This window comes from Vombatus ursinus, unplaced genomic scaffold (assembly GCF_900497805.2).
Source record: "Vombatus ursinus unplaced genomic scaffold, bare-nosed wombat genome assembly UNPS02014801.1, whole genome shotgun sequence".
Classification (NCBI taxonomy): Eukaryota; Metazoa; Chordata; class Mammalia; order Diprotodontia; family Vombatidae; genus Vombatus; species Vombatus ursinus.
The window spans coordinates 10,465,686-10,484,984 of NW_020954579.1; the positions used below are offsets into that span (position 1 = coordinate 10,465,686).

Sequence of the window (19,299 nt, forward strand, 5' to 3'; positions counted from 1 at the left end):
TTCTCAACCATATTGTAATATTTAACTGATGGCAGCTGCCTATGTTAGAGGCTGTTAGTACAACTAAATAATTATAAATAAGTTATTGATCCTGACAGTGAAAATGTAGGCTTGTGTTTCTATGACTTGATATGTGCTTTCTATGTACTTAGCCTCCTTTGTATAGGTAGGAGCCATCAGTTGAATGAGCAAACTATTGATAACAGAAGTGTTGACCAAGGCCTAATTTATTGATTTACTGTTGTGTGCTGTCCATTAACCAGTTGGCAAATTTTTTCCTTTAACGGTGTAGTTAGCACATAGTCTGAGCAAACTTGGTTTAATGCAAACTTGGATGATTTAGTCAAATGTGAGTGTTTTGAGACCTGAATTATCAACGTACTTGTGGCTACATAGACCTAGCCTTCTCCTTACCCTGTGTAGTCTTTCCTTTGAGGAATAATTACCTGAAGAGTCCTCTATCCTTCCCTAGAATGAAGACAACGTGCTTACCCATGTTTGGCTACAAGCATGTGTTGACTTTGACGGATCAGGTGACGCGCTTCAATGAGGAAGTGCGAAAGCAGAATGTATCAAGGAATCGGGATGCTCCAGAAGGTGGATTTGATGCCATAATCCAAGCTACAGTCTGTGATGTGAGTGTGGGGGATCAATGACCGAGCAGCTGGCATTACATATTGGGGAGGAAGGAAATCTGGTGGGGAGCAGAGCTCAAGATGGTTGATGTGGCTGGGGTTAGAGTCATGTATGAAGTGTTACTGTTATTCAATCTACTCTCCTGAGCCCCTCTGAATACCGCATGGGATATCATCTGTTCCTCTCAGGACCTGAGCAATCTCAGTTACTTTGGGAAAAGAATTTTCTAAATTTCACTGAACATAACCCAACATTGTGGTTGGGATTGGCTTACTCCCAGAATAGATGATGAGATTATTTTCCTTCCATCAAATTCTGTAGGAAGTGCCCCTGAAGACCTGAGCATAATATCCATGCTCAGTGAGTATTTAGTGATCATCATAGACCAGCACAGATATGTGCACTATTGTTGGAGCATCATTTGGTTATAGGGACCTCTTAGCTTTGGATAATTTCTTGGGAGAGGGGAAGAAACATTGGGAGAAGGTGTTGATGTTGGATAGGGTGGTTGTAAATATGGAAAATGGTTATGCTCTGGGTGGAGTTTTCTACCCTTTCTTCAGCTCTCTCTTCTTCCCTCTCCCCCTCTTACTTTCTCTCTCTCTATAGATGCTTTATTAGTCCTTAACGTTGAACATCAATTCAAACAACCAAACTTGCTTACTAACTTAATATTTCTTATTAATTATTATTAAATTAATTTCAATTCCTAAAGTATCATAACACTATTTCAGTTAATCCCTATAAGTCTTCATCAGTATTCTTTGTCCATTCTTATTTCCTTTTCCTGTTATCTGGGCTCAGTGTTTACAGTCTTTTAGTTCTACTTTTTTTCTTTGTATAAAGGTCTTTCCAGAATTCATGTATTCGTCATATGTAATTGCATTATAGTATTCCATTTTGCTAATGTATACAATACTCAAAAAGATCAGTGAGTTCATTGATATGAATATTTCTTCCAGCCAGGCAGACTGCACGCCATTGGTGCCTGCCCTTCCTGTGGGTTCCTTGTTCAGTATATGTCCACAAGCCAAGTTCCATCCAGCTTTCCAGGGGCCTTCTTCAGTTTCTCTTAACATTGGGAGGATACCAGTGGAGCACACAGGCTGTCTGCTAGTCATCCCTTGCATTTGCCTATCATTTCCCATCCCCCCATCACACATTTTTATGATGATTTGTATCTGAGTTTATTTAGTCATTCCCCTGTTTTAAGACATTTGTGTTGTTTCCAGCTATTTGCAAGTGCATCAAATGCTTCTAGGAGAGGCAGGATGGCCTAATGGATAGAGAGTAACCTTGAAATCAGTAAGAACTGGGTCAAGCTCAACATGGACTGGCTGTGTGACCCTGGGCAAGTCCCTTAACTTCTCAGGACTCTAGGTAACTCTCTAAGACACTTTCTGAGGAGGTGCCAACTTGAATTTGTAGAGAGTGTTTCCTTGCCTAAGAATTCCCCATAGCAGTGTAATCATAGGTCCAGTCCTGATCTCTATAATTCTGGAATGACAGTCTTTCATCAGATAACTTTTTAAAAATAACACTCCCAAAGTATATTCCTAATGAGGGAATTATTGTGTGTTCAGCCTTTTCTTATATTCATCTGTTCAGGGCTGAGTCCTTGAACTATGTTCTCTTCCTATAGCATAGCTGAGACTTTGCTGACTTTTTTTTTTTAATAGGAAAAGATTGGCTGGAGGAATGATGCATCCCATCTGCTGGTGTTCACCACTGATGCCAAAACCCACATTGCTCTGGATGGGAGGCTATCAGGGATTGTTCAGCCCAATGATGGGGAATGCCACATTGGCAGTGACAATCATTACTCTGCCTCCACCACTATGGTGAGTTCCCCTGAGCCCTGCTATCTCTCCACTCCCCACCATCAACACCACTCTCATCTCCATTGCTTTCAGCACCTGAGACATACTGAAAGTCAAATAAAATCCTGGAGTTAAGAGGCAATCCTTTCTTCTCTGGATCAGCTACTACCTAATTAAAACAATATGCCTAGTTGGGATAACATAACAGAGAAAATGGAGAGGGTTTACTGGAGTAGGACTGAGCTGAACAAAGGGTGGAGAACAAGTTCTTTGAGGAAAAATCAAATGGATTGTTTAGGTTGGAGAAGGGAAGGTTCAGGAGTGATTAACTGTCATCAAGTCTATGAAGGTTTTAAAAATTCATTTCTTTCTCTCTCCTTCCTTCTCTCTCTCCCTCCCTCCTTCCTTCTTTCTCTGTCTCTCTCTCTCTCTCTTTCTTTCTTTCTTTCCTTCCTTCCTTTCTTCTTTCTTCCTTCCTTTCTTCTTTCTTTCTTTCTTTCTTTCTTTCTTTCTTTCTTTCTTTCTTTCTTTCTTTCTTTCTTTCTTTCTTTCTTTCTTTCTTTCTTTTTTTCTTGTTTGCCTCCATCCTATTCCCTAGGTAGTATAGTGGATAGAACACTAAACTTGGAGTTGGAAAGATCTGGTTTTGAATCCTGCCTCAGACCCTTACTAGCTGTGTGACTCTGACCCTGTAATCTCTTTCAGCCTCAGTTTCCTTATCTGTAAATTGGGGATAATAATAGCACCTAATCAGCAAGATAACATATGTAAGATGCTTTGCAAACAATGTGCTATGTAGATTGCTAGATATTATTATTCATTCATTAATTTATTTTCAAAAAACTTAATCATCATCTTTTGTTTTCCTACCCTTGTCATTTCTTGATGTGTCACTATAACCCAACACTCAAAACCCATAGGCCTTCCCTTGGAACCAAGAAAAACGGTTAAGCAAAATCAGCTGACCCAGCCACCATATTTGATAATGGTTACAACATTGCATACCCATAGTCTCCCACCTCTCCAGTGAAAGGAGGGTAGAGATTATTTTAGAGAGGCAGAATTGAGTAACCTTTTCCCACGTCCATTCAAGTAAGATGAAAGGTACAGTGGAGTTTTCAGTTGGACATAAGTTCCTGACTTTTCGGCTGACACTTGATGACTGAGTGAAGGTCTAGCGTTTGAAGAAGAAATTAGACAAGCACCAGTTCTGGGCAGTTTAATCATCTATTACCTTAAAGATGGAGGGTGGGACCACATGAGCTCTCCAAGTCTCTTCCGGTGCCTGGGATTTAGAGATCAGCTTCAGCACCATGACCAGCACCAACACTTAATTCACATTGTGTATAGGGTAAATCCAATCAATTAATCAACATGTATTGAGCAGGAAAGGAGATGGGGCTTAAGCTGAAAGAGAAGTATGGGGAGTATTCCAGGTGTATGGAGCTGTTATATGAGCCAAGGCATGATAATAATGAGAGCAGGTAGGTTAGGGCCAGATAGTGGAGAATCTTGAAAGCCGGGCTAAGAAGTCAGACATCATGGTGTAGTGGATAGTGGTGGACTTGAAGCAAGGAAGACCTAGGTTCAAATCCCACCTCTGACACTTTTTACTTGTATGATACCGGGCAAATCACCTAAACTTTCAAAGCCTCAGTTTCCTCAGATGTAAAGTGAGAGGTTTGGACTAAATGGCTTCTATAAAGTCCCTTTCAGTTCTCAATCTATGATTCTATGAACTTGTTCATGAAGGAGATAACAGAGGAAGGAGGTGCTCATTTTTGGCATCACTGACCTGGACCTTTTTACCTAGTCTTTCTTTGAGCCTCCTTTCTGGCATTTGACCCAGGATAGTTTCTCTTTTGCCCTGCCTAAGTCATACCACTGGAGTCACAGAATGAAATGGTTTTAAGACCACTGGATGAAAACAACTTAGCCGTTGTCTAGCCTACAGGAATCTAAAAAGAGAGGATCCTCTTAGCCTCCAGGGGACCACTCCACTAACTCACAAATCTTTTTTTTTTATAGGACTATCCCTCTCTGGCACTGATGACTGAGAAGCTGTCCCAGAAGAACATCAACTTAATCTTTGCAGTGACTCGAAATGTAGTCAGCCTCTATCAGGTGACACCCCTTGTTTCATTTGATTCTCACAACAACCCTGTGAGGTAGTGCAATGTCTACTATCCCTGTTTTACAGAGGAGGTACCTGAGATTCAATGGTAGTATTTATACTCAGATCTCCCGGTTAAAGCCAGTTCCATGATAGCAAAGCAACTTTCCTAATCAATGCCTTCTGGGCTTCCTGATAGTAGGGCATTAGGACTTCTTCAGGGTGTCTGGCCTTTTAGATGTGATTTCCCAGTGAATGCTACCTAGGACCCAAAGAACACCAACCCTGGGGCCTGAACCCTAGGGATCTAGGAGCTCCAGAAACTCCCTTTCCCTAGTCCCAGAGCTTGTCTTCCCTCTAGCTGGCTAGCAAAAGTGAATAGTGGATGTCCTGGGCAATGAATGGGGCAATGGGCAATGGGCAGTGGGTGGTACAGCCCTTCAAGAGCATAGCTTGGGAGAGGTATAGGGAAGATGGGTTGGGGGTCAAGATGTACGTGTGTCATGGTGTTGTCTCAAAAGAATTCACTTAGACTGTCTCCAAGTCAAGTAAAGGCATTTATTCAAGATTAGGCTTTCTCCTTAGAGGAGGCAGGTGTAGTAGCCCCCTAAGGAGGCAGCAGCCCCCTAAAGGAGGCAGAAGCAGCAGCAGCTTACTGGGCAAAGCTAGGGCTTATATAGAGGCAAAGTGCTTTCTTAACAGGAAGATGAGGTACGCAAGGGGTAATAGCATCAAAGTTCTGTGCATGCTATTTCCCATCATGCAGTCTGATCCTCCGATCCTCCTCAAAGGGGGGCTACATTACTATATACATGAGATGTTAACTAGCCCTAAGGTTACTGTCAGACAAGCTAGGTGGGCATTGCACTTTCTCAGACTGGGTAATGTCCTGAGAAAGTCCCTTGATCAGTTATCAGCTAAATGCTAGAATGTGATTAGTTAGTGCAGGGCTTCTGGGGTCTTATGTAGACACAAGTTATTGTCAAGGGCATTAGTTCAGGGTCTCTGGATACAAGTTTGTTGTCAAGGATACTAGTTATTCAAGGGCATTCCTCATCAAATGGGTGGGAAGGCCACTCATGGGGCAAAATGGCACTGGGGTGCTGAACTGTGCAGGATTCTAGGGTCTGGCAGTTAGGAAAGGTGACAAGATCTAGCCCTGAGGCAGCTTAGGTAGAGCTGAAGGAACTAGGTTTGGAGTGAAAGGATCTAGCTTTGAATCTTGGGTCTGCTACTTATTCTTTGTGTGACCTTGGGGAGGATGCTCACTTCTGCTCTCTTGTGATTCAGTCTCCTCCTCTGTAAGTTGGGAATAACTTTGGCAGCCTCCCATAGGATAGGCAGTATGGCGTGGTGGATAAAGGACCACTTTGGGGTTATGAAGGCCTGGGTTTAAGGCCTATCTCTGACACATACTAGCTTGGTGGTGGTGGGAAGGCCCTTAGCCTCTCAGTGCTCCAGGCATTTCTCTAAGATGAAAACTTATAGACAAAATGTCAATCAGTAGTGGTCCAAGGAATTTCCGTACTGGGAGTTCCTTACACTATTGAAAGTACACATTTAGAACAAAAGCAAGAAAAAAAGCCAACCTATCTCAGAGAAGCGTTGTGAGGAAAATACATTGTTGCACATGAAGTGCTTAATAAATGTCCGTTGTCATTATTAGGGCATGCAAGGACATGTTTATACGTGTGGCCCTGGATAACAGCTCAAGGACTGTGATTGGCATAGTTTTACCCTTCTTATTAAGGAATGAGATATAGGCTGTCTTGTTTCTCCTCCTCCTACGCACTGTAGACTCTGTGTTAGGTTTGGAGAATACCTAGGGAAGTTGCCCTGGAAGAGAGTTTCTTCATTGTTTTTCTGTCATTTTTTGGCAGTCCAGGAAAGCCCTTTTCAGAATATTGTTTTTAATACATAAAATAAAATACATTGTTGTTGTTGTTGTTGTTGTTGTTCATCCTTAGTTCTCCAAGACGACCAATGGCATCATGAGGGTGATATCTTGACTAATTTGATGGCTTAGAGTAAAATAAAATACATAGGATTATAAAGCAAATCTAAGTACATTAAAATAACAATCAAAATAGAAACAAACCACATTGCTGAACCCCAGGTTAAGAACCTTTGGCCTACAAGGTCTGTTTTACCTTGTTCATCTGCAGAGGCTCTCAATGATTGCTGGGTATTTTCCTTCTAGAACTATAGTGAGCTCATTCCAGGGACCACGGTGGGTATGCTCTCTGCGGATTCCAGCAATGTCCTCCAGCTCATCGTCGATGCCTATGGGGTGAGTGTGTCATGTCCTTGGGAAGCCAAGCTGTTAGGAGTGATTTTGGCCGGTAGGGAATGGAGCAGGAAAGGCCTCATGGAGCGGGCATGGAATTAGAGGTGAGAAGGGACAACAAGTATCCCAGAAAACAGCCTATGCAAAGATGCAGAGGTGGGAATAGTGTTTTATATGGATAAAAACAGGTAGACCCATTTGACTAGAATGTGGATTTTTTGAAAGGGATACTGTGAAATCAGTTTAGAAAGATAGAGTCAATTGTGAAGGGCTCTAAATGCCAGACAGAAGGATCTGTATTTATTCCAGACTCTATGGGAAGCCACCATGTTTTGTAAAAGTGCCCCACTGGTTTCTGCTTTCCCCAGAGCCTAGCAGTCCCTGGGATGCAGGAAGAGGGGGCAAGATGCTAGGGATGGAAGCTTTAGTACTTCTCCCCATCCCCTAGGAAAACCTCAAAGTCATCTCATAGCTAGGCTGAGACCGTTGGCCCTCTTGTGTGGTCTTGCCACGGTCAGAGCTGGGCCCTTCTAACACCCCGTTTTTGGAGAACTGAAGGGGCATGGGTAGGTCATTCCTTTTCAGTTGTTCCTTACTCTTTTTCCCCCCTGAATTCTACTCAGAAAATACGTTCTAAAGTGGAACTGGAAGTCCGTGACCTTCCCGAGGAGCTGTCCTTGTCCTTCAATGCCACCTGCCTCAATGACGAGGTCATCCCAGGCCTCAAGTCCTGTGTTGGCCTCAAAATTGGAGACACGGTGAGAACCTTTGGCCAGTGGCCAAAGCTGACTATCTCTTATTTCTGTGGGTGCCATTTCCCCCGGCCCCCAATACTCCCCAATTCCTACTCTGCAGTTGTAGTTTACATAGGTTATAACAATAATTATAATAGCTAACATTAATATAGCACTTAGTGTGTTAAGCTTTACAATTATTATCTCCTTTGATCCTCACAACAACCCTGGGAGGTAGAGGCCATTATTATCCCCATTTTGTAGTTGAGGAATCTGAGGCAGACAGAGGTTAAGTGATTTGTCTAAGGTCACACAGCTAGCTAGTATCTGAAGCTGGACTTGAACTCAGGTCTCCCTGACTTCAGGTCCAGCATGCTCAATTCACTACACCACTGTTATCTCATTTGATGAGTATGTAAAAGCAGAGTAAAGAAATCATTAGCCCCACTCACTCCTTTACTCCTTCCTTTTTTCCCAGTCTTGTCTATTTCTCCTCCATTGATGTTCTGGCTAATTTTTATGGTTATTATGGGATTTAGAGAGATCACCTAGTACAGGGGTGGGGAACCTGTGGCCTTGAGGCCATGTGTGGTCTTCAAGGTCCTTGGGTGTGATCTTTTGACTGAGTCCAAATTTTACAGAACAAATCCTGTTATTAAGGGATTATCTCTGTGAACTTCTGATTCAGTCAGAGGGCTGCACCTGAGGATGTATAGGGCCACATGTGGTCTTGAGGCTGCAGGTTCCCCACCCCTGATCTAGTATAACTCTTTTCATTTTTTTTAAGGCAGTTGGGGTTAAGTGACTTGCTCAGGGTCACACAGCTAGTAAGTGTCTAGTGTTTGGTCTGAGGCTGGATTTGAACTCAGGTCCTCCTGACTTGAGGGCTGGTTCTCTATCCACTGTGCCACCTAGCTGCCCCAACTTTTCATTTTTAAGATGAAGAAACAGACCTAGAGAGGGCAGTGACTTTTCTAAGGTCACACAGATAACATAAGAACTGAGATTTGAACTCAGGTCTTCTGACTCTAGATTCTGTGCTTCTTCCCCCTTATCTTACTATATTTCAACATAACAAAATGTGTATTACAGAGAGAAGGAGGAGAAAGAGAGAGGAAAAGAGGGAAGAGAAGAGAGGCGGGAAGGGGAAAAAAGGGAAGGGAGGATTGAAGAGATGAGAAGAGAGGGGGAGACAGGAGAGGAGAGCAGAGGAGAGGAGAGGAGAAGAGATAAATATTTGCTTGAAAACTTCTCAGACTATAAGGGTGTTGGGGTATTGTCCTGAATTGAGTTGTACATCTTGTTTAGTGATGCTGCATTTACGTAGCATGGTGTGGGTGTGGAGTTGTGGTATGTGGCACAGTATCAAATTTGTGTTCCATGATGGGTGGTGTCATGAATTCTGCCTGTAGCCAATTAATTCAGTTAGTTAGAGCATGGTGCTCATAAATACAAAGTCCTGGATTCAGTCCCATTAAAGTCAGTTAGTGCCACCCAGAGGAAAGCCTGTTCCACAGCTGTTGATTTGACCCCTGACCTTACCATCTCATCTCCTGGATGCAGCTATGTCTGTGTCCTTGCCCAGGATCTCCACACTTGGGTTTTACTGCTTTAGGTCCTGTCCAGCCAAAGAAGCTCAGGATGGTGGGAAAGAGAGATGAGTAAAATATGGGAGGTGGGCTGGCATAAGGGAGAGTCCTGGGTTTGAAACCCAGCTCTGCTCCCTTTGTGACTCTGGGCAAGTCACTTTCATTCTCTAGACCTCATATACCATAAGATGGGGGTTGGGGGGCACAGAATTTTTAAGTACGCTACTAGCTCTAAATCATATGATCCCATGCCTAGTTTGCACACTTTCTGGCAGGGTGGGGAGGTTCTAGGCTCAAGTGGTTGGGCATTCCTCACTGGTTTATAATAGAACGTGAGCTGTTAGGCACAAGGCAACCTATGTCCCAATGAGACCCTGTTTCCCTCCCAGGTGAGCTTCAGCATTGAGGCCAAAGTGCGTGGCTGTCCCCAAGAAAAGAAGAAATCCTTTACCATTAAGCCTGTGGGGTTCAAGGACAGCCTCACCATCTTTGTCACTTTTGACTGTGATTGCGCCTGTCAGGCCCAGGCTGAACCACAAAGCAGCCGCTGTAATCAGGGAAATGGGACATTTGAGTGTGGGGTGTGCCGCTGTGGCCCTGGATGGCTGGGCGCCCAGTGCGAGTGCTCCGAGGAGGACTACCACCCCTCCCAGCAGGACGAGTGCAGTCCTCAGGAGGGCCAGCCTGCCTGCAGCCAGCGCGGGGAGTGCCTGTGCGGCCAGTGTGTCTGCCATAGTAGCGATTTTGGCAAGGTCACCGGCAAATATTGTGAATGTGATGACTTCTCCTGTGTCCGCTACAAGGGCGAAATGTGCTCAGGTAAGTGGGAAGGCCCTTACGGTTTCTCCTGTACCGTTTCTTTCCCCTTCTAATCCACTTTGATCCAACAAGCATTTATTACCTGCCTATTATAAATACAAACACAAAATGGAAAAAAAAATTCCCAAAGGTCCCTGCCTTCCAGGAACTTAGATTCTATTTGGGATGGATGCAGCATGTAAACACAGGAGTGTGTATAGTAGAGAGAGAATGTTAACGCCTAAAGGGATGAGGAAAAGAATTTGATAAGGAGATAGCACATGAGACTAGCCTGGGAGGAAATGAGAGATTCTGAGAGGCAGAGGTGAGGAATGATTGCATTCTGGGCATGGAGTACAGTCTACGGAAATTTATGGAGATTGGATATTGGGTATCGCATGTGAGGAATGGCAAGAAAACCAACTTGGCTGGAATATAAGGTATGTGAGTGGGAGTAATGTGTAGTAAGCGTAGTAAGCGTGGCAAGGTAAATTGGAGCCATAATGTGAAGGGTTGTAGATGTCTGGCTGCGGAGTTTGAAAATTTTCTTTCAATTCCTTGTGCCCCTCCCTCAGCTTTATTCCTTCCCTCCTTCCCTACACATATACTCACAGGTGTATGTACTTGTGCACACACATTTACTCTTCTGCCCTTCTCAACCCATTAAACACTGTTGGATATTTCAGATGCCTGCTCTTATCTGGAAATTCAGCCTTATGGATCAAGGTAGGAAGGAAAAAATAGGTAGAGTTCTCCTGTTTAAATGTGGATGGACACTTGTTAGGGATAGAAAGGAGTCAAGCATTGAATGGAGGGCTGGGTAACCTTGAAGATCACGTAGACATGGTTTAGTGACTGTGTCCTCTGAAGATCTGGGTTTGAGTCTACAGTCTAGACTTAATAAGATAGATTTATACAATAGACTTAATAAAAGGATTTTAAAATTTAAACTATTTAATTAATTTATTTTAATTATTAATACCACTAATTATTAATTAATAATATTAATTCATTAAATTATTAGATTAAAAAATTAAAATTATTTAATTTAATTATTTTATAAAAATAGACTTAATAAAAGGATTCATTCTGTGAAGTTTGGATTCAGTCAAAGGGCCTCACTTGAGGACCTAGAGGGCCACATGTGACCTCGAGGCCACAGGTTCTCCAACCCTGGTCTAGACAGTCACTCACTAGCTCTGTGATCTCGGGCAAGTTTTAAACTCTCTTTGTGCTTCATTTTTTCTCATTTGTAAAATGAAGAAGTTGAATTCACTGATCCCTACTATTCTAACAAGCTCTTGAAATGATGTGATTCCATGAAGAGCCCAACTCTAAGATTTCAAGATCCTTTTTTTTCTGCTTTTCCTTGCACTTATGCATCTCAAGATCACGTGAATGTGCAAATCCGTGCTCGAGTACACACACACACACACACACACACACACACACACACACACACACACAGAGCAGGGGTTGACCCACAATACTCTCTCTCCAAGCGTAGAAAAGCCCTAATTTTATTAAGTTACTTAACCTCTTAGTGCCCAGGCAATTCTCTAAGATTCTTAAGTTTCAGAATAATTGAATATATTTGTGTAGAGTGAATTTTCTCCCTGGGAGTTTCCTACCCTAATGCAATCACAGATCAGGGCCAAAAGAAAATTGTTAATTATTCCTTTATGTTTAAGTCTTGTTTCCCTAGCTCAACCAAAACTTCCTTGAGGAAAGGATCCATGTCATCTTAATGAAATTAAACAATTTTTTGTCCTTCAGATCGTAAATTGATTCTGCACTAACTCTAATTCCAAGTTATACATTCTGAGCTTTTTTGTTTTGCTTTGCTTTTGTTTTTGTTTTGTTTTTAGCAGCGGGATGAGGTTGCATTGAACCATTTTCATTGTGACTCTATCCTCCTTGTTGTCAGAATCGAAGGCTGCCATGACTGTCATTAAAGGCATGCGTGGTCTGTGGCCATAGAAAAAGAGAGATGCTAACTGGCCCATTGGGGAATTGAACCCATAACCTCGCTCTCTCTCTCCTTAGCACTGTGATCTAATGAATGGTGCTAATTGGCCACAGATGTTCATGTCAATATTAACATCAGCCTGAGGGGAGGAAAACATAATCCAAAAGGTAAATCAGTGACAAATAAATGTTAAAACACATCTTAGAAATGACTTCGGATTATTTGTACATTTGCTTCCCCTGTGGGTGCCTACCAAACCTCATAAAAAAAAAAGATTAAGGAAGAGTAGGAATTTCTGTGTTTTGACATTACATGAACAACATGCCCCAGTTATGTGCAAAATGCTAATGCAAATCAGTGATTGTTTTGAGGGGAGGAGGTCCTGGGATGAAGAGAGAGTTGAGAGGCTGGGGGAGACGGGAGGGAGGAGCCTCCACAAAGAGAGAGAGGATGGATCTTAAGCTGAAGCAGGGGGAGCCCCCTGAGAACACACCACAGCAGAGGGAGCCCCTCAATTGATCCTAAGTGGGACTCTGCCAAGGACAGCAGGGATCTCTGCCAGAACATTTTATTTTTTCCTTTGGCAGATGGCCCTTCTGAAGTTATGGAGCAGAGCTGCCTGAGTCAGCCCCTCCTGGTTCCTGCTTCCCTCTGGAATACCAGCAGCTTGTTTTCATTGGAGTCCAGTTGAATTAATCAGGGAACCCCGATCCAGTTCAACTGTATTTTAGCTTCTAGGCCATTTTGACTAGCATCCATGCCTGTAGAATTGATATCCCAACCTCCCAATGATAGCAGACACTCAGAGATGGCAGATCAATTCAGTGATATTGTTCCCCAAAGTTCCTGGCCCTCAGGTTGGGTGTAAGAGGGTTTGACGCGTTGTACTGACCAGGGATGGGGTGGAGTTGCTGTGTGTTGACTGTTTCTATGACTCCTGATCCCTATGCAAGAATGATGCAGGAATGTTGATGTTCTGGCTCCCTGCATTGATGACTGAGGCAAGATCCTCTCCTCTACCCCTACACAGAAACAGAGATAATATTGGCTGTGACTGCTGCCCCTTTAACAATCCTACCTCTTCTCCTGAACTGCCACAGAGAGAGAGAGAGAGAGAGAGAGAGAGAGAGAGAGAGAGAGAGAGAGCTCTTGACTTCAAGGGACTGATCTATCTAATCAATTAACCCAGTCTGTGCATTTTTATTAAGTATTTCCTATGGACAAAGCTTTGGACTGAGCATTGTTGAGAATTCAGAGAAATATGTGAATACGCCCTACCTACTTGAAAAGAATCGAGTCTTTTCCACTCATGAAGCTGGGCTAGTAGCTATTTTCAAGACTGCCTTAATAATCAATCAGTGCGCTGGGGAGACAGAAGGTAACTAAAGTTGGCAGAACATAAGTACTATGAGAGGCAGTGTAGTGCAGTACATAGCAAAATGGCCTCAGAGCCAGGCGGACCTGGGCTCAAGTCCTACTTATGACGCCTACCAGCTGTGTGACCCTGGCCAGGCTGTTTATCTTTTTCTCTGCTCTAGATGAGTGGTGTCAAATTCAAATAAAAAGGAATCGCTGCGGGCAGCACATTGACTTAGAAACCCATAAATTAACAATATCTATATTGAATTGTGTGTGTGCAGCTAAGAGGTATAGTGAATAAAGTGCCAAGCCTGGAGTCAGGAAGACTTATCTTCTGAGTTCAAATCTGACCTCAGACACTTACTAATGTATGGTGTGTGACTCTGAGCAAGTCACTTAACCCTGTTTGCCTTAGTTTCTTCATCTGTAAAATGAGCTGGAGAAGGAAATGGCAAACCCCTCCAGTATCTTTGCCAAGAAAACCCCAAATGGGGATAAAGAGTCAGACGTGTCTGAAAAAAAGATTGTTGAGTTGTATTTTTATTTATTTTGTTAAATATTTCCCAATTACATTTTAATTTGGTTCATGCCTAGAGGATTTTTGGGATGCATTCTGGCTGCAAGTTTGACATCTCTGCTCTAGAAAACTCTCTAAGAATATAAGTTTCATAGAAGGGGCTTTGGTAGAGGGACTTCCCTATTATCAATGAAATTATAGGTCCAGTCTCTATCCCCTGTACTGTAGGTGCTAGAGGAGTGGTCCAGCTGACATAGTGCTATCTGATTTCAGAGTAGGAAGAGATGTGGTTTGGGGGTTGTTAGGGAAGACTTCACAGAGACAGTGGAATTTAATCAGGTCCTTGAAGGAGTAGTAGGATTCAGAAAGGTCTCCAGAGAAAGCATGAGAAGACTATCTTAGACATATGTGAACAGGAAGAGAGAACACAAAACATGAATATAGGCCAACAGTTCCTCTGGTCTTCTTGGATACTGCCCTCCCTCCTTCCCTCCCTCCCTTCCTTCCTTCCTTCCCTCTTTCTTCCCTATCATCTTTCCCTTTCTTCCTCCCTCCCTCCCTTCCTTCCTTCCTTGCTTCCATCCTTCCATTCATTCTTCCCTCTGTCCTTCCCTGTCTCCTTCCCTGTCTCCCTCCTTCCCTCCCTCCCTCTCTCCTTCCCTTTCTTCCTTCCTTCCTTCCTTCTTTTCAGAATGAGGTAGTTCAGGACAGGACAGAATAGATCAGGTGCTAAGAACAGCTGAATCCTTCCTGCCCTGTGCTCTGAGCTTCTGTCCTCACCCTTTCCCTGCCAGAAAAGAGGCCATCTCCACAGCATTTATACCACACTCTGATTTCTCTGCCAGGGCTTAGCATTAACCTGAAGTTCACCAAACACGGTCTGTTCTCTCCTGGCAGATCAGATGATCAAAGGCTGCTTTTTTGGCTTTGCAAGAGAAATGCTATTAAATGAGAGGTTTCCAGGACTGACTTGAGATTTTGGGGAAACTGAGAAGTCAAAGACCTTGCTTGGCTTCCTTTGACATAGGTATTGCCTCACTTTGGAGACCCACCCAAAAGGAACCCAAAGCAGGGCCTTCCTTCTGTTTGCTTTATCCTCCAGCATAACACCAATTCCTCAATCAGTTGCATTCCTGAGCTGACTCCTGTTTGAGAAGTGGAATTCTGCCAGGTTGGATCCCAAGGGTAGGCCATGTGGCTAAGGGATGCCTAGTGAGGGCCACGCTGTGTGGCCTTTTGGGGAAGTAGGTTTCCTCATCTGTGAAATGGGGATAATCATAGCACCTCCCTCCCAGGGTTGTTGTGAGGATCAAATGATATAAGTGCAATATAAATGTTAGCAATTATTGTCCGTAATGGTAGTAGTAGGTGCCAAGTCAGTTGTCATCATAACCTTGCCAATGCATTACCTTCTTCCCTTGAGTCCCCAGGGCACGTCTACCTGAATTGGTTTTAGTGGCACAGATTCAATGCGTGGCTTCAGGCCATGATTTTCCTGTCTGGTTTCTTCTGATTAACTCCAAGTTTTCCATGATTCACCCACTTCCTTCTGATCTTAGAGGAATGATGCATGATTCATTGCCTTGCTGCTAATCCCAAGGGGGCACTGGGGGCAGGGTGGATCTTTTATAAAACAATTCCACGCAGTTCGTGAGCCAAATGCTGCAGTACCATGACATTGCAGATAACTTTCAACGTTTTACTGGCCTACATTTCCTCAGCCTCTTGACTGACCCCTGCTGCTTTTCTTCCCACAACAATATGCACACACTGGAGATTACAAAATCATAACAATCCACTCGCTATCTCTTGCTTCACTCATTTTTCCTTTCTATATCAGTTTGCAGCCCAATGGTCTGCCTTTGCCCTTTGTGTCACCAACCAGGGTCCACAAGCAAAGGGAATGAAGGTAGTGCCCCCACATGTTTATTTTTTTATTTTTATTTTTATTTTTATATTTTAATTTTTTTAATTAATTAATTTATTTTTAGTTTTCAACATTCACTTCCACAAGGTTTTGAGTTCCAAATTTTCTCCCCATCTTGACCCTCTCCCCACCCCAAGATGGCATGCATTCTGAATACCCCTAATCTGCCCTCCCTTCTATCTCTTCTCCCCTTCTCTTATCTCCTTCCCCTTCAATTTTCCTGTAGGGCAGGATAGATTTCTATACCCCATTTCCTGTATATTTTATTTCCCAGTTGCATGTCCCACATATGTTTAAAATGGATGGAATCAAGTGTTTCCTACTCACTCTGGAACTAGTAGCTATTTTCAAGGATCTCTTAATAATTGATTAATTAATTAATAATTGCTTGATTAATAAGCAAAGCACCTCTTTTGTGTAGTCATCAAGGTAGATTATTCTCTGACCCCATTCAGGGTTTACTGAAGTGGTTTGCCATTTCCTTCTTCAGCTCATTTTATAGATGGGGAAACTGAGGCAAACAGGGTTAAGTGACTTGGCCAGGGTCTCTCAGCTAGGAAGTACCTGAGACTAGATTTGAACTCCTCACTCCAGGCCCAGCATTCTCTCCACTGCACCCCCTAGCTGCCCCAGCTTAGTGTAGGCTCTTGTGGAAAGATAACGTAAAACTGGTCTCAAGACCCCTTTTGACCTACCCTCTCTTTTGAGATCCAGTCCTTTATTACAAACAATTACTCTCAATTCAACAAAAATCAGCATATCTTTATCTGGAAACAAAACCAATTATGAAAGTACAGACTGCAAATAAACAAGATTCAAATAGAGGCTGCTCATTTGGTGCCTTGTTTAGCTTCTTGGAGTCAGGAAGACCTGAATGAAAATCTGGCCTCAGCTATTTCCTAGCTGTGTGACCCTGGCCAAGTTACTTAAACCTCTGCCTGCCTCAGTTTCCTCAACCACAAAATGGAGATGATAATAGTCCCTACCTCCCAGGGTTGTTGTGAGGATCAAATGAGATAATGTTTGCAAAGTGCAAACTGTAACTGGCACACAGTAGGTATTTAATAAATGCTTGTTTCCTTCCTTCCTATACTGAGCAGAAAACTACTGAGGGTAACAATATCAGCTCGCTAGGCAGTGGAATAATTTCACCATGTTCCACAGCATTGGCAAACAGGAACATCCAGGCAAACAGCAAATTCTGTACAGTTAATTTATTCCTTAAGTGGGTCAGTGAGTCACACAGATTTCCAACTGCTTATGATTATATTCATTTTGGGATAGAAGCACTTCTTTATTTTCTCCGATAAGAACAAAAGTTCTCTGTTTTCCTCTGTCCTGAGAGGTTCCTGCCTCCCATGATACTTCTGAGAGGGGAAAAAATAGAATTGGATAAATGGAATCATTGATTTAGAGTTGGAAGGAGAAGTGTGCTGGTAAATGTTTTAACAACTGGCTTTTTTGGGGAAAATGCACGGAGGACACACTTTTAAGTTTAGTGGGGAAGAAAGCAAAGTTCATGAATCAATAAATGAATGGACATTTATTAAGCATTTTATATGAGTTAAACACCGGGGATAGAAAGCACGCATAGACACACACACACACACACACACACACACACACACACACATACTCCATGTACATACACTTTCTAAATACAGGATGTCCCAAAACACTTGATGCAGTTAAGCTGTTCAAGCTCAAGTAGACTAGAACACAATCTCCTTGCAGATAGGAATTGTTTCTTTGTATCTGTATCCCAGTGCCTAGCAAATAGCTGTTTAATAAATGCCTATCTATTTATCTCATTTGGTCCCACAACAGCCCTATTAGGTATCTCTGGTATGATTATTCATATTGTAGTGATAAGGAAACAGAGGCCCTAAGAGGTTAAATAAATAGCTTGTGGTCATACAACTAGCAAGTGCAGGGGCAGCTAGGTGGCGCAGTGGATAGAGCACCAGCCCTGGATTCAGGAGGACCTGAGTTCAAATCTGACCTCAGACATATAACACTTACTAGCTGTGTGACCCTGGGCAAGTCACTTAACCCCATTGCCTAGCCAAAAAAACAAAACAAAAAACAACTAGCGAGTGTCAGAGGCTGATTCACAACTAAGTCTTCCTTATGCCAAGTGCACGCTGACCATTCTGCCGTCATGGTCCCTCCCTGCTAGATGTGGGAAATAAAGTACTCTTAACTAAGGGCTAGTCAAATGCTGAATAGCCCTGATCAAGCCTGTCATTGATGTTAGAGCAGCATTGTTGGATCTGAGAAGAGGGCCAGGACAAGAAGAAAAAGATGTGTTAGTGAGGATGGGTGGGAGTTTACATTTTTAAAAATTAATTTATTTTTAACATTTATTTAAAATGTTTTTTGAGTTCTAGATTCTCTTCCTCCCTCTTGCCCTTCCCCCAATCATTGAGAAGTCAAACAAGATGATATCAATTATACATATGAAGTCATACAAAACAGATTTCCATATTAGCCATGTTGCAAAAAAAAAGCAAAAAGAAAAAGGAAAGGCTAGAAAATAAAGGCAAAAAAGTATGCTTTGGTCTGTACCCAAGAGTTCATCAGTTCTCTCTTTGGAGGTGGATAACATCTGTCAAATTTTCTTGGATCTTTGTCTCGATCAGAGTAGCAAGGTCTTTCACAGTTATCATGGTTACAATATTATAGTGTATAGTGTTTTCCTGGTTCTGCTCACTTCACTTAGTATCAGTTCATGTAAATCTTCCCAGGTTTTTGTGAAACCACCCTCTCATCATTTCTTATAGCACAGTAGTATTCCATCACAATCATATACCACAACTTGTCCAGTCATTCCCTAATTGATGGGCATCCCCTCAATTTCCAATCCTTTACCAATGGATGAATGTTTTGAAAGGGAATGGTATGCTGAGAGGCTGAATCTCAAGCCCTATAATCAGCATTGACTGTGATCCAAACCCCTCACTTAGCTCCCCGATTCTTATTGTGAAGGAAGGAGGTCTAAGACAAAACCTAATCTCAATAGTTCAGTCCTGTTAGAAGCAGTGGGAGCAAAAGAAGCTGCTTCTTCCTAGGCTGGAATCAGGCAGAGAAGGTGAAAGGTTCTGACTGGAGAGAGATCTTGGAAGATCTAGAAAGGCTAAGCTTCTAAGACCCTCCTGCCCCACCAGGATACAATGTCCTAGTAACATATCAAGGTCCCTGTTGTGTGTGTATGGGGGACAGGAGGGCTGTGGGGGAGCGGGGTGGGGGGAAGTGGTCAAATTCTATTGCCATCCCATTAGGGGACTTAGATCAAGCAGAAGCCCACTTGTAGGTGTGCAGTTTCTTATGCTTTTCCTCTAAGAAAGATAATTAATTATATTCTGGTCTCAGAGAACAGATTAGGTAATTTTCAACTTTATTATTGGTAGGCCAGGGATTATTTGTCTGTCTCCCCCTCACTGGCTATATATGCTTTCTCTTTCCCTCTTTCTCTCTCTCTTTTTCTCCCTCCCCCCCTCTTCCTCTTTCTCTCTCTCTCTCTCTCTCTCTCTCTCTCTCTCTCTCTCTC

General features: G+C 42.8%; 1 protein-coding gene across 1 annotated transcript in view; it reads left to right on the plus strand.

Annotated features, from left to right (window-relative positions):
* Nucleotides 1–19,299, plus strand: part of ITGB3 (integrin subunit beta 3) — a 79,846-nt gene that overhangs the window by 38,232 nt on the left and 22,315 nt on the right. Inside the window, exons 5-10 of the mRNA XM_027873062.1 lie at nt 473–635; nt 2,316–2,477; nt 4,485–4,580; nt 6,770–6,859; nt 7,480–7,614; nt 9,569–9,998. Coding sequence (XP_027728863.1) covers nt 473–635; nt 2,316–2,477; nt 4,485–4,580; nt 6,770–6,859; nt 7,480–7,614; nt 9,569–9,998 — 1,076 coding nt within the window. The remainder of the gene's footprint in view (nt 1–472; nt 636–2,315; nt 2,478–4,484; nt 4,581–6,769; nt 6,860–7,479; nt 7,615–9,568; nt 9,999–19,299) is intronic.